The sequence below is a fragment of the Macrobrachium rosenbergii genome, chromosome 14 (assembly GCF_040412425.1).
Source record: "Macrobrachium rosenbergii isolate ZJJX-2024 chromosome 14, ASM4041242v1, whole genome shotgun sequence".
NCBI lineage: Eukaryota > Metazoa > Arthropoda > Malacostraca > Decapoda > Palaemonidae > Macrobrachium > Macrobrachium rosenbergii.
Genome location: NC_089754.1, coordinates 55,146,588 through 55,162,139, shown reverse-complemented (window position 1 = coordinate 55,162,139; position 15,552 = coordinate 55,146,588). Strand labels below are relative to the sequence as shown.

General features: G+C 36.8%; 1 protein-coding gene across 2 annotated transcripts in view; it reads right to left on the bottom strand.

Annotated features, from left to right (window-relative positions):
* LOC136846179 (EF-hand calcium-binding domain-containing protein 14) overlaps nucleotides 1-12,544 on the bottom strand; it is a 331,698-nt gene extending 319,154 nt beyond the window's left edge. For both annotated transcript variants that reach the window (XM_067116995.1, XM_067117001.1), the window contains exons 1-2: nucleotides 12,261-12,544; nucleotides 7,858-8,093 (exon numbers count right to left, since the gene is read on the bottom strand). In XM_067116995.1, coding sequence (XP_066973096.1) covers nucleotides 7,858-8,093; nucleotides 12,261-12,412 — 388 coding nt within the window. In that variant the 5' untranslated portion in view covers nucleotides 12,413-12,544. The remainder of the gene's footprint in view (nucleotides 1-7,857; nucleotides 8,094-12,260) is intronic.
* Between the last annotated feature and the right edge of the window lie 3,008 nt (nucleotides 12,545-15,552).

Here is a 15,552-nt window from a genome sequence, read left to right as displayed (position 1 = left end):
TATCTTTAAATAACCACTGCAACATCTGGGAAACGTTACCAGAACCTGCAGTGTCCAGAACCCGTTATAGCAAGGTTATGAAAACTAAAACTAATATAATTAACACGAACGAACATACCTAAACCAAGAATGCTTTCATAATTTTGTTGCTTGCCGAACCAACAGTTCAAGTTAGGTTAGGACGAAAGAAATAACTCAGCAAAGGCATAAAAAGCAACTGCATAATACCAAAGGCAACACCGCCGATTTTCTGGGGTACTCGGAACACTTCCCAAAATAGGATACTCGTGGAAATCGATTAACCTTGAAAATAATCCACGAAATAAATGGAGGTTGGCCTTAACCTTGACACACGTCTCGTTGTATACAGAAAATAATTATTTAAAAAAACAAACTCATTCAAAACATCGGTATATTTAAGAAAGATCAGTTGATAAAACTGAAGTCTTCACTGTTCAACCCACACAAGTGAAGGAAAGCAGTCTGGGAAAATGAAATATATGAAGAACGTAAATTTGTACTCACCAATCACCTTGCGTCCAGAACGACTCACCTGCAATTGAGAATAAAATTAAATTATTCTGTTGCATAAAAATCAACCAGTACAGATTTTCAATGTTTGGTTTATCATATGATAATGCATCGTAACGCACGCTTATAACAAAGTCAAAAATCAAATGTTACGCTTCGTGTAAAGAGGTGGGTGGGCCGAGTATCGACCCAAAACAGATTAAAAAAAATCTTGGCAGTCTCGCACAAGCAAGCAGTGGGTTACAATCAAATCAGATGCTAAGTAATGAGTAAAAACTAAAAAAGAAAAAAAATGCATTCGTAATTACCGTCCGTAAGTTGAAAAAATGTTAGGCCTAACTGAAACCCGTACCAAACCTTTGCAGTCGGATGTAGGTAACAATTGATGTCAAAAATCAAAAATCAAATGGGAAACTAATGTTCCCTAACTACTACACGAAACATAACCAGCTACTTCATGGGGGGGGGGAACTCCCAGGACAATAATTTCTCATCACATCATGTATGAAGGCTATGTAAGGTAAATATGTTCCTCAATACATGACACTAGAAGAAATGGCTATGGTATGGCTATCACAGGTTTCGTCATCCCATTTAGTTCTAAAAAGGGACTAAAAATCTGAGAAGCTTTAGATTTTAAGAAGCTATCACACCCACTTTCCTCACGCCCCTAACCCCTACTTTTCTTGTACGTTTAAAAAATATAAATAATGATCAAACTCACACTAGTAATCTACCCAAAAATACAAAATGACTTCAATTTTCAGGGCTTATTTTCAGACAGCGAAAACGTTGAAACTCTACGGTAAATGCCCATAACATTTAATTACACATTGCGACAACTTGGTCGAGCAGTTGCAAAGACCACGGCTGCAAAATGCCACAACTTTGAAACCATCTTTTAGAGGAGAGAGAGAGAGAGAGAGAGAGAGAGAGAGAGAGAGAGAGAGAGAGAGAGAGAGAGAGAGAGAGAGAGAGAGAGAGAGAGCTAAGACATGATAACCAGTAAGCACAATATGACTGAAACAGCCGGAAAAATCTACCTTGTAAAAACCCCAGCAAAGACAAAACGAGACAGAATTATTATATTTTATTTGAATATAAATTAAGTTATCTGTGAATGAAAAAGACCGGAATTTTCAAAGAACGCTGAACTTGGGAACCTGGTGGGTTTAATGTCAACAGACTTGAATAAGGAACTCAACGCAAAAACTCAAGGGGCATGTTTCACATCCACTTTCATTTTGTTTGGTTTTAAGTACAGAACAGGGATGATTCCCTCTCTGGCGGGCCATTGTACGTTTTCAAAGTAAAGGTGCTTTCTTATATTTTATGTTTGTCTTTTAGTGTTTCACACCACGAGCTAACCCTAGGTAATATTCTGATATCGAATGATACACTGGAAAGAAACAGAATCTTTAATTCTTGAGAGAGAGAGAGAGAGAGAGAGAGAGAGAGAGAGAGAGAGAGAGAGAGAGAGAGAGAGAGAGAGAGAGAGTCAGATCGATAAGATACTGATATATATATATATATATATATATATATATATATATATATATATATATATATATATATATATATATATATATATATATATATATATATACTGTAGAGAGAGATATATATATATATATAGAGAAATCATCAACACACAATCACGTGTGGAACAAAATAAATTTCTGATATATATATATACCCAGGTCTCTCAGGTGGAATATATATATTATCCACTATACACAAGTCTAAAAGAAGTTGAACCTGAGAGCAACTGCACCCAAGAGACCTGGGCAAGCTAACTGCTTGCATACCAGCGAGTTTTCCCCAACTTCCCGAGAGAGAGAGACAGCAATGACCCAATAGACAACATTTCATTCTGAATTATCCTTCTGAGTGAATAAGATAGAAATCATCAACACACAATCACGTGAGGAACAGAAATAGAGAGAGAGAGAGAGAGAGAGAGAGAGAGAGGTGGAGAGAGGCGTTACAGCCCAGATCGACAAGATGCTGAATATAGAGAGAGAGAGAGAGAGAGAGAGAGAGAGAGAGAGAGAGAGAGAATGACCAATAGACAACATTTCATTCAGCCCAGATCGACAAAATGCTGAATATACAATCACGTGAGAGGAACAGAAATAAATTTCTGAGAGACCTGGGAGATCCCGACGTGAGTCACAAATTTATTTCTGTTCCACACGATTGTGTGATGATGATTTGCTGATCTTATTCACAGAGAGAGATAATTCGAGAGAAATGAGTCTAGAGTCAGAGAGAGAGAAGAGAGAGAGAAAAGAGAAGCAGTTAGCTTGCCCAGGTAGCCCAGATTGACAAGATGCTGAATATTTAGACTTGAGAGGCCCAGTGAGAGAACGAGAGACCTGAGAGACCTATTACATCCCCAGATCGAAAATATATATATATATATATAAGATATATATATATATATATATATATATATATATATATATACTGAGAGAGAGAGAGAGAGAGAGAGAGAGATATTACAGCCCAGATCGACAAGATGCTGAATATAGATATATATATATATATATATATATAGAGAGAGAGAGAGAGAGAGAGAGAGAGAGAGAGAGAGAGAGAGAGAGAGAGAGAGAGAGAGAGAGGGGTATTACAGCCCAGATCGACAAGATGCTGAATATAGACAGACAGAGAGAGAGAGAGAGAGAGAGGTATTACAGCCCAGATCGACAAAATGTTGAACACAGACTTTGTAATTATAAACAAAAATGTTATCTTCACCACCATTACTATTATCATGCCTTAGGGTAAGCCACGCATAACCTACGTGCCCTATTTTAAATTCTGACTTGTTTAACTAAGAATGTTATTCATCAAAATGCCAATTTTTGTCATTCTTGCCCAAACTCTACTCCCATCTGTTGTTTTCATAAAACACAGAAGCTACGCTTATACACTGATTGATGGTGATAATAAAATTTCATTTCATTTACAAAAGTGAACTCCAGGATAAGTGGATAAAAATGTTAGCGTTTACAGAATTCAAGAAACTGAAATGTTTAAAGTTTTGAAAACATCAAACCAATTTCAACACTTTCTTCATGTTATGAAACTTCACAATAAACTACACTTATCTTGAAAATATAAAAAGTTTATTGCATGCACAAGAACCACAACTGTGTCCTATATTTTAATATTTGCATTCTGGAAAATGTTGATCCTTTTGAACACTAACTGTACACTAACTGTAAGTTTACCAAAATATATTTTTGTAAATGTATTTGCTTCAGGAAAAGGATGGAGAGAAAAAGATATGGTGAGGCAATCAAGATGCACAAAGGTCAATTGAAGTGAAAAACAGTGCCTTTTCACTCAGGCAGAGGATAAGCATGGAAGATAAACATCATACAAGGAAGAGAGAAGGAAAGTTAAAAGGCAAGTAGCAAGAATAAAGAGGAGAGGTTGGGAGGAATGGAACCAGAGTCTCAACAAGGAAAAAAGAAAACATTCAGGACAGCTGAACAACTGCAGAAAGAAGGGAAGAAAGTATACAAAGAATGAAAATGGTTAAATAGATTGAGAAATATTGATAGTGGAATGATTGAGGCAGTATTTTGAAACTCTTTTGAATGAAGAAAATGAAGATGAACTGGAGGATGGCATGACAAGATGACAAGATGATGAACTAATGTTGGAGATAACAAAGCACCAAACAGAGTCTGTCAAAACCAGGAGAGTCTGTCATCCAGGAGCTTACCAGAATGGAAACCTTAAACAAGAAGAAACAGGGCCAGAGGAGTTGGAATACAGCCTTAAAGTAACATATAAAAAGGAATACGATTGCTCGAGCATTCCGTTAAAGTTTTAAAGAAAGTGCCGTCGTACGGACCAAGATAACTGCCCATCTGCCTACAAGCCAGAAAGGGCAACAACATAAACAATCTTTAAAATGAAGCAACTGTACGTCCAGTACTGTACAAAAAGGAACAAGTTATGTTACACATTTGTGGATCTTGGAAAGGAGAGTATCAAGACCCTACTGTACATACTGCAAGAAAGCTTAATCTAAACCAGCCACCATCTCTAATTATTTTGGGGCGTCTTACACTTCACATCCATAGCTCAATTATAAAAAACTGTCTGTATATAGGCCTAAGTGTTTTGTATTTCTACATCATTATGTATGTGACAGTACTTTTAAAAAGATTTAAAGCATCTAAGCATTTGACTTTTGGTGCTTTTAAATGAGGTACCCGTTGCAACCTTAACCTGCTTCCTCCACAGACAGAGCCCATTGGATTTTGTTGTAGATATATCTGAGTCATGATATAGGCCCAGGATACAGCAAAATTCATTTTTACTCTTTTACTTAAGGAAAGCTTAAAACATCTAGATCAGCCTGGTGAATAACTTTGTTACCTACAAGGTGTATTTTCCTTTCAACCAGTTGCCATTCTTATTCCAGAAATAATATGGAAAGGTTGTCTATATAAAGTGTGGAAAAAATAACATGGAGGACAATAGTGGGTATCCCATTCACAGCTGGAGCAAGCACTGAAATGCCCCACTCAACACACTACCTGGGGGAATTGCTACTTGGCATTTTCTCTCAGATAGAATTTCTCCTATTCTGACATGCAAAAAAGGGCATGTTAAAAATACTGTATAATAGCAATTCTCCTCCCAATCCCGAATCATCGATAGTTTCAATGATGCTGTCTGCAAGTATGTGGTATCCTATGCCTTTTCATGGTCAAAACTGGTAGTTATAAGAAGACACCTGGAGGCAAATGCTTCATATATACATGACACAAATCAAATTAATAAATCATATCTATTTGATGTAGGTATTCTCATATTTCTTATTGATGGAGGGGAAGAGATGTCGGGCTTCTTGTTTTATGATTCAAGGATGTAGAATTATTACGATTAAGCATCTTCTTTGGGGCTGGTGCTGCTAAGAGTTTTAAGACTGGTAAGTCTAAAATTTTCCAGCAGAAGGATATTCCCCCTAAACTGGAAAGAGATGGCCTGGGGTTGCACATCTGAGGTGATGAAGATTCATCAGAGGGTGGTAGTGCACCTTTGCTAACAGGCATTGATTCTATATCATGAGGCAGGGCATCTATCTCAAAAAGTGTTCTTGATGGTTGCAAATTTTTTTACTGAGTCTAGGTGTGTTATATCTCTTTCCAGTTGCCAAGTATCTTTAGAATTTAAGGTTTTTGCATAAATTTCGTCTTGTTCAGAAAGTTTACTTGCACATCCTAAACTTATATGCTTGGCATATGACTTCTGAAGACCTAATTCTCCAGAAACTTGTCTAGTTTAAGCATTTTGAAAGATATGGAAGTTCCAAGCTCACAGGGCTTTTCATTTTGAAGTAGTTGTAGCACAGCAGAGGTTTATATTTGAAGAAACAGATTGGTATTCTTTCAATGTCAACATATACATAGGAGTGTACATTATCATCTTCAAATAAGGGGAAGATCACCTCTCTTCCATTGCTAAATTCAAACAAGGTCTGATGTCCACTAAGACATCTCCTTTTATGCAGTTTAGCTTTTAGAGCTGTTTCGATTTTGGAAGAACCAAGACTGATTTCTTGCCAAATCTAGAATGTCCCCATGTTCCATAGTTACAATATTCTTTTGTATAAACATGCTGAATTTGAATACTATTCATCTCCTTTTGCTGTTGTAAAAAAACCACATTGGTGGTTTGGATATTCTGAGATACTAACTTGATTTTGGGGTCAACATATTCTTTGCCACTTTAAGAGTTCCCTACGACCAATGAGCTCACGTATGAGCACAGAGGAATGGTATTCAGTACAGTACTGGGAAATGGGTGATCAGTCACAATTATACCCATACACATACCAAGGACAGATGGTAGTTAAAACATGTGTAGACTATTCCTACCTACTTCCTTAGAAGCACCAGTGAAAAACCAAGAGGGCAAAAGAGCACTAGCAGGCTTAAAGATTGGGCGACCAGTCATGGGTAAGCTCATGAACTGGGCCAATCAGGCCAGTCACCTGTTCCTATGAACAATCATGGGGATCATCATCCTTCTTCAAAGGAATGACATCCATGAGAGGCCATCTTGCAGAAGGCAGCCTCCCATGGCCACCTTACGTTTCATCCAGTCCAGAGACAAAGATGAGAAAGGTGAAGAGGAGGGAAGGTCATGGGCAATGAAGAAGAGGAAGATGTGGTGCACTTGCTCTTCTTCAATCTTTCTCCCGAGATGCTCTCCTAGCTCTTCCATACATCAAAAAATGCAGTCGAGTTGGGAGTCCCAATAGGGACAGGTGTTACAGCAGCAGCAACAGAAATTGTTGCCAGAAAGTTCGGTGCCAAAGCAGGGACTTCTGCTGATACAGAGGCAAGCTTAGGAGTCTTGGCCACTTCCAAGTGTTCCAGGAAGGGATCCCAAGTTGACCGTTGGAAAGGCCAAAGAGCCTTCAATAACTTCTCAGTCTCTGAAGCAAGAGCAGGACTGATGGGAGAAAAGGAAGAACTGATAGCAGTCTGGGGGGTGTCTGTCGGGCCTTCCTGCCTTATCAAATGCAGAGAAAGCAATTCAGTAATCAGCTATCCTATCCAATCCATTTTTAAATCAGAAAACCAGGGGGGAACACTCTGGAACAGTCCAAGCAGAAGGAAATCTTCATTGGGGCATCATTTGTGCAACAAGAGTTATTGCCTTCCAATGACATCCATGAAAATTTGGACCCAAACTCCTTCCACTGGCAAGGCAACATCAGGCACAGATAAAAACTGAAGTACACACCTGACCCCCAAAAAAGAACAATATATAGATGAGGCTCTATGTTCGAGGGTGACATAAAATACCAGTTCCAACAAACAAAAGTTATTTAAAGATGCAGTCAAGGGAGACATGAACCCAGCACAATGATTATTTTTTCTGATATCCTTGTGCAAAAAGCACAAGATACTGATACAATGGGAACTCTGGCACCGAGGAGTCAAAAACCATATTTATCAACATTCTCTGGCACCGAGGAGTCAAACACCATATTTATCAACATTCATACATTAATTTGACAATGAAAAGACAGCAGTGAAATATGGAGCAGCAAAATTACTAGACAGGCAGTAGAGAGAAAAAAGCATTTTCCTAGCGATGACAAATTAAAACAAGTTAAATAAGAGAAAAGCTAAATGGGCTTGTCTCAGTCACTAATAAACCTCAGTTACTGACCTCTTTAAATTCTAAAATTGGTCTAACATGCCAAAATCTGCAAAAAAAAGGCATAAGTAAGACAATGTACTTGAACACATCACAGTATTCTTCTACGAGTTACCTGTAACCACCTACCTGCATTCGTTATACGCTGAGCAGCATCTAGCTGAGCCTGAAGATGTAATGCAAGCCACGTGAGAAGAGACAGACCAGTTAATGCTAAAAGAAGCAAGGCAGACCTCAGAGCTTCTCCAGGACTTGATATCCATGGCTGACAGCCACTTCCCATACTGTAGCTTACACAACCACACCATCTTGCTGCCTCCTCGTCCACTTGGTTAGGTGACAGCCTTAACAAGTCTCTTTCCCGCCTGTGGATGGGACAGAATATTAGTCAAAGATTCAAACTGGCTAACTTACAAAGGACAAACAAGTACTTAAAACATTCAGTCTGTCACAAAAATGTTCATTAATGAATAAATGTTCTAGAAATTTTTAAGAATGTTAAATTCTCTTAATAACATAATAAACATACAGTATGTTAAATGATAGCTGTTATTTTATATACAACCAAATATTTCACTGAACTTTATTATTCACAGTACAAACACTTCCAGAATCACCCTGTTTGAAGACTTGAAGAAAATGTTACAACTGATATACCTGTCTAGTAAGGAATTATACTGAGTGACAGAAAACATGACTAATGCCCTTTTGAATCAAAAAAACAAAAGGAACTGTAGATTTAGATTCTTCCTATGGTTGCATTTTCATTCTGTGGAAACTGCAGCCCATACATTGTTCTACCAGTCTGTATTATCCTATTTAGTTAGTAGACAAAAATGGGCCAAACTCACAATGAATGAACATGAAAAACTGTAATCTCAAATACTTCTCCATTGTTCCAGAGCAATGAAACTTGTCTGTTACCTATATGTTTATCCATTATGGGAAGGCTACAGAATCTGCTCGCACAACCTGAAATATTTTCAAAGTTGGATGATAGGTGGTAATGGTATTGCTTTTCCACAGTAAAGTTCATGACACTCATTTCATGAATACCTGTTATCCACTTTGCAATCTATGCCTTTTATGTGTATCCTACAATCAGGTCAGCCAGTCATGCTAACTGATTTGTAAACCCAGAAAGTGATGGTCTTGATCCTTCTACTTATGTTTTGGGCCTCTTAATCCAAGCGCAGTCAAAGGGAAGGGCAAACTAGAGCCCAAACAAAACACAAAAAGAGAAAAGAAACAATGGGACTTAGCCACAAAGGAAGTACTGTAATAGTCTTAACTCTTATAGGAAGAAAGGTTATAAGTCAGAGAAACCATAAACATGAAGATAATTCAACAGATTGGCAATAGAAGAAAAAAACAGTCACTGAACAGGGCTGGCTTCATGAATGATACAAGGCCACCAAAGAGAAGAGAGGAAAGAGCAGTGAATGAAATTCCTATATAAAAGTGAGGCAGAAGCCACTTTTTGTTAAGATACCAGTGTAATCAGCTGAATAAGTCAATTATACCGTGTTAATTGACACTTTCAGCTGATTACAATGGTATAGGTTAATACACTGGTATCTAAATAAAAACAAGTGTTGGTAATAAAGCAAAAAGCTTAAGGCTACTAGATATTGTGGGGCAGGAGACATCCACACTTAGTAACATGACATCAGCCATTTGTGTATAAGGAAAAAATTCATAACTTGTCTTATACAGCACTGATTCTCATCCTGTTGCTTACGAGCACAAAACTGCTCTCCTTATGATTTAGCAAGTGCTCTTTCACAGTGGTTAAAATTATGCTTACTCACACCTGCTGTTCAGTTATGAGGAAAACTGGTGATTATAAATGCACAACTAGACACTGGTGCCAAATGTTCCACTGCTGTTAGCTCTAGTCATTAAGTTCAGCTTTTCATTTCTGACAACATCGAAGTAGTGTACCTAAACAGTTTTAAAACTTAACTCTTTATGTACATGTTTTCCATAAAGAAGTGGTCTACAGGTTTTACTTTACTGCTTTTATTGGTATTAAAAAGATAGATAGATAGATTGATGTTTATTTGTTCTTCTGCATACTAACTATACAAAAGACACCAATAGAGGCACCAGACATACTATGGCATACAGAATACATACTGCAATATACAGTACAGTACTAACGTGCTGGTGTGGTAAGCCATATATAGCATCTGTACATAAAAAGGTATACAGTGAGGGTATTAGAAAATTTCTGCAAAATAAATATGTTAAAAGCAAACATTCTGTGCTGTACTGAATCATTTTTATAGCTGGAAATGTTCTACATGAGAGTCACTAGATTTTGTGCATAATCATTCATGTGTCAGTACTTAAGTAGCATAACAGGTCTTCATCAAAACTTAAATTTACTTGGAAACTGGCCAAAAGAAATTACTACTTTACTAGTTTTTTCTTGTTTATTATTCAGTAATAGAATTTGATGTATTCAACAATGTTATCTTATCAGCCAGACATATTACTTGTGTACTGTATATCAATATAGTAAAGGTGTACAGCCTAAGGGGCTGCCCTGTGGGAAAAACATGTTGCTTCAGAGAATTGTCAAAAATTAATTTAGCTTTGCTTAAGTTTCTGGTCGAACTAAACAATAGCTCCGCATAGGGTATTACTTTGGAAATTGATTCTTCCTATAGTATTTTGGTTGCTTATCAAGAACCTACCATTTTTTTTTGGTTGGTCAACTGTAATTCACCTGTAATTAACCTCACAAGTTGTATGCTGGCCATCCTGGAATGCTATCATGCATGCACAGTGCTATGGGGGAGGTTCTGGTAAAATGTAGTGTTTCCTTCACTGAGGGGCCATGGGGGCAGTAACATAGACTGCTAGGTTAGGTTAGGTTATTTTAGTTCCTTTTACAAAAGGTTTCCTTAGTCAATCCCTTCTTGAACATATGGATCCCTAATGACTTGCGCATGTGTGGAACCATTCCATAACAACAACTCCAGTCTTCCTCCCATCATTTCTTTCCCCCAACCCAAAACCCCGCATTCCCAAAGGATCCCCAACCATGCTGGATAGAGATATGAAGTTAATACTGTAATAATTGACTGAAAACAAACACCACCACCTCCTCCATCAGCAACACTAAAAGTGCAGGAAAAATCAATTTCCAAGGTAATAGTCCATGTGGAGCTGTTGCTTTGATTTACCATATTTGGAAAGACTAGCCTTTACTACATGGTAACCTTACTAACAGTTTTTAAAGGATTTGTTGCTCGTCACCCCTTTTCATTTTCAAATGTGCAGTCCAACTGCCTTCTTTGATGTGATAGCAAAATATTTCCCTAAATAACTTGTGTAGTCTAAGTAGCATAGAATATTTTGTTTGCAGTCCAAAAAGGAAATTACTGTCATTAATCTCGCCTTTGAGCATCAATAATGAAAAATGGGGAAGTAGCCTACTGGAACTGGGAAGCTGAGATGGATGATATACTCAAAGTTCGGTAAAAGTTCGTTTCCAGTCCGAACTCCAATTCCACATGAGGGCTAGTACTAAACAGTGATTCATCTACACTTTCACCATGTTTAGTACTAGCCCCTGGGGGGTCAAATGTATTTTGCCATGTTTAGTACTAGTCCCTGGGGAATCAAATGTCCCTGAGTGCATTTCACAAATTTGAAACTTAGACAAATTCCTCGATCATTTACATGTATTTTATTTTTTATTGTGATATATATTAGTTTGCAAGAATTATGTATGAAGCATATTTTTTTCATTTTTTTATGAAGATTCGAAAGAGATCAAAAATCGAGTGGTGGTGTTCAGACCAGAAACGAAAATTATCCCAATGTTCTGCTCTTCTCTTTGCAATTCACATTTCCAAATGTCGACATAATACAGAAATAGAAAACATGGCACAGTATTATAAAGTAATTTACATAACTATAAAATAAAGGTTAATCGTGATAATGTTTTTTTCAGGTACCATGGAAGCCTAAGTCAGACTGGGCTTAGCCCTATGTCACCCAAGCTTTAAACTGTTCACATGCAATTTAATGCCCTTTTTGTATATTTCCTACTTTTTGTACAAAATATATTCTACTTCTGTCCAAAGAAATAGAAAACATAGTACAGTATTATAAAATAATTTATGTAACACTATAAAATAAAACTTAACTGCAATAATGTTGTTCAGGTACCACAGAAGCCTAAGTCAGGCTGGGCTTAGCCCTATGTCACACAAGGTTTAGACTGTTTACATGTAATTTAATGCCCTTTTTTGTATATTTTCAACTTTTTATACAAAATAAATTCTACATGTGTCCGGGAACCGACCAAAGACCTAAGCTAGGTAAGGGTCACGGAGTACCATTTAAAACGGCCTTACGTCAAACCCTACGTCACCCATTACCCCTAAACGAGCAGACAGACAAGCTACTCACAACCTAACCTAACATTATCGAATAAATATTAATATAAACATCAGCCAAGGTCCCTCCCACGCCACAGGTGGTTTCCCGTCGAGAAAAAAAGACGTCCACCATACCTTTTTAACCTCTTTTTCCTCTGCGGCGGGGGATTTTCTGGCACAGGCGAAAAGTGCAAGACTTCGTTTTCTGAGTCTGAACCAGACAAGTCTAGCAATTTGTACGAACTCATACTATTATTATTATTATTTAGATAAGACCCTGAGACCATTTTGAACGGGTGACATTGCACGCACACTACATGATTCTTCTACACATCCCGTGATGTTTGTGAGGTTTATGTTATCAATTTACGACCACAAGCTCATGGTTACTTTTCTATCCAACAGATGGCGACAGCCTCGTTGTAAACAAAGGGTGTGTGACGTCAGAGCCTGTGTGACGTTAATCGTAGGGTTCAATTAGATAAAATCAGCTGATTTTGTTTATGCTCCTTAAATGGAAATGATCCATTCTCCGGCAGCATTACTATATACTTTTATATATTATTGCGCGTTATTCTTATCGTAATGCAACACGCTCGTTGTAAACAAAGTGTGTGACGCCAGAGCCTGTCTGTGACGTTATTGTAGGGTTCAATTGGATAAAATCAGCTGATTTTGATTGTGTTCCTTAAATTAAAGTAATTCATTCTTCAGCAGCATTACTATATGCTTTTATATGTTACTGCACGTTATTCTTATCGTAATATAACTGTTCTAAGTCTGTGACGTCAGAGCCTGTCTGTGACGTTATTGTAGGGTTCAATTAGATAAAATCAGCTGATTTTGATTGTTTTCCTTAAATGAAAATAATTAATTCTTCGGGAGCATTACTATATGCTTTTATATATTATTGCACGTTATTCTTATCGTAATATAACTGTTCTGGTGAATTATGATCGGTTTTCGCTGTAGATCGTGATGGAAAATCAGCGTTTTGTGTAGTTATGTAATGTCACGTCCTTTACTTCTACGTAGTTTGGCAGTAGTCTCTGAAGGAGGTTTGCCAGAATGTAAAATTATGAGCACCGTACAAAAGCGTCTTAACATTAAATGACTGAGATGTGGAATACTGAAACTCTGTTAATAATAACCTTTATAAACAATTACGGTAACTAGACGTGGCCATAATAAAGCTACATTTGCCCAAATTGTAGTTTTCACTTCATCCAACAAGTAATAAAACCATACAAGCTAATTGGAATCCTTTTAAATTATATATATATCCAACAAGTGATAAAATATATACAAGCTACTTAGGAATCCCATACATACAATATAAATGCTTAATTAAATTATATATATATATATATATATATATATATATATATATATATATATTATATATATATATTGTTTATATATATATATATATATATATATATATATATATATATATATATATATATATATATATATATATATATATATATATATATATATATCATATATATATATATATATATATATCTGCGCAAGAATGGATATCTACCAAGCCACTGAAACCTAATCTATCATTTCGGAGGATTAATAGATGGCTGAGAGAAAGAATCTAAAATGGTATTTAAGCCGCTTGTAGAGCCACCGCCTTGTACGCGTGATGTTGCCATAATACTTCTGCTGTTTCTGTGTCTGATTAAGGTAAAGTTTACTGAATGTTTTCAAAGAGACACCATGCGCTATTTGTGGGGTCACCTCCCTGCCAGCTAACAATCTAGCACCCTGCGTTAGAAATTGGAACTGGAATATAACATTTAGATCAAAGGTCAAGCGCTGGGAAGTACTAGGGCATTCAGCGCTGAAAATAATGTTGAAACACTCGTTAGGAGAGGGTGGAAAGTAAGAAAGAAAAAAATAATGTAAGTCTCCTTTATATGTTTAATACGAAAAGCATACTAAAACCTATTGCAAATTTATTGTTGCCTAGATATTCACTGATGAATTTTTTTACCCCCTTGGACTTTTACTAAGCTTTGTTTATGCTGTGATGCGAGTGGAGCGGCAGATTGGATCTTTTTTTCTTCTTTGTTCAAGAGCAATGAGAGTTACGATGACTGGCGTATTTTCAAAGTCTTTTGTTATTTTCCTTTGGAAACATAGGTACGTGGACAATGCTGAAACCTGATTGGTTCCTGTGTTCTACGTGGGATTTTGAAATTCAGGCCTTGCATACAAAACAGAGTTCATGTCTTCGTCCTAATTTAAGTTCGGTTAGAATACATCACTGTATTTCACTGTTTTCCGCCAACCAAAAACCCCGATTTCCCACTGTGGTCCCCCATACTTAGAGGATGGTCTGGTGTCCGGTCTTTCTGAAACTTAAAATTTGCCGCCGAAATGAAAGTCAGAAACGCTCAAAACCCGCATTAAACCACCGAAAAATCACGTTTTAACCTGGTATGCGATTACGGTTTTAAGCAAAACTTTACCGTCCTTATTTCTAACAGATTTACCGTGAACCTAACTCTGCCAAATAAATAAGTTACCCTGGGACGAAAAGAATGAAATTTCAAATGTGTCACTCACCTTTCTTTGTTCAAATATATAAGAACTGTGAACAACACTTCCGTGAATAAATGCACCCCAACGTACCCGGTTCCTCCCACAATGAAATCAGTAAAGCAACTAACACGGCGGAAACGGAAACATGAAACAATGTACATTGCAATGAACATTTCGTTACTTCCTTTCGTTGTGTTGGCTACATCTAAAACCGTAATCGAATACCAGAGTTAAAATGTGATTTTTCTCTGGTTGAGTGCGGGTTAGCGTACTAAAGACAGCACTCATTTTCAAGTCAGGGTGTCCCAAACTCTTAAACACGAGTAATTTCTTGGGAACAAAGAGGAAGAAATTCTATGTAAAAAAAAAGCAAACTAGAGACAAAAAATAATTATAAATTAGGCCACGTTTTATTTAGTTACTGGCCAAGCATGTTATTCCCAATAAATTAGTTCCTAGACTGATTCCTAGGGAATCTGCTCCTCATCAGGAACAGCCACACAAGCGCTATGGTCGAATATTTTTATTCCATTGGGACGTTTCGGCTTTAACACACTAAACCATTTTCGACCTAAAATATAGGTAAAACACCAAAACATAAAAAATTCTTATACTAGTGAAACACAAATCAAAGAAAGGTTACACTCGAGAATAATTTTTATAAACTACGTTACCATAAAAAAACTCTAATCAGAAAAGAAAGCATAGTGACTTAAAACCAATACAATTCAGTGAATTGCAATAGCCAATAAAACCAAGAAAAAACAAACTCAAGACGAGACAAATAAGACAAAAAAAAACACGGGACTAAGAAACGTTAAAAAAAAAAACACGAAAAGAAAAATTACGCAATAGATAAATTAGCCTA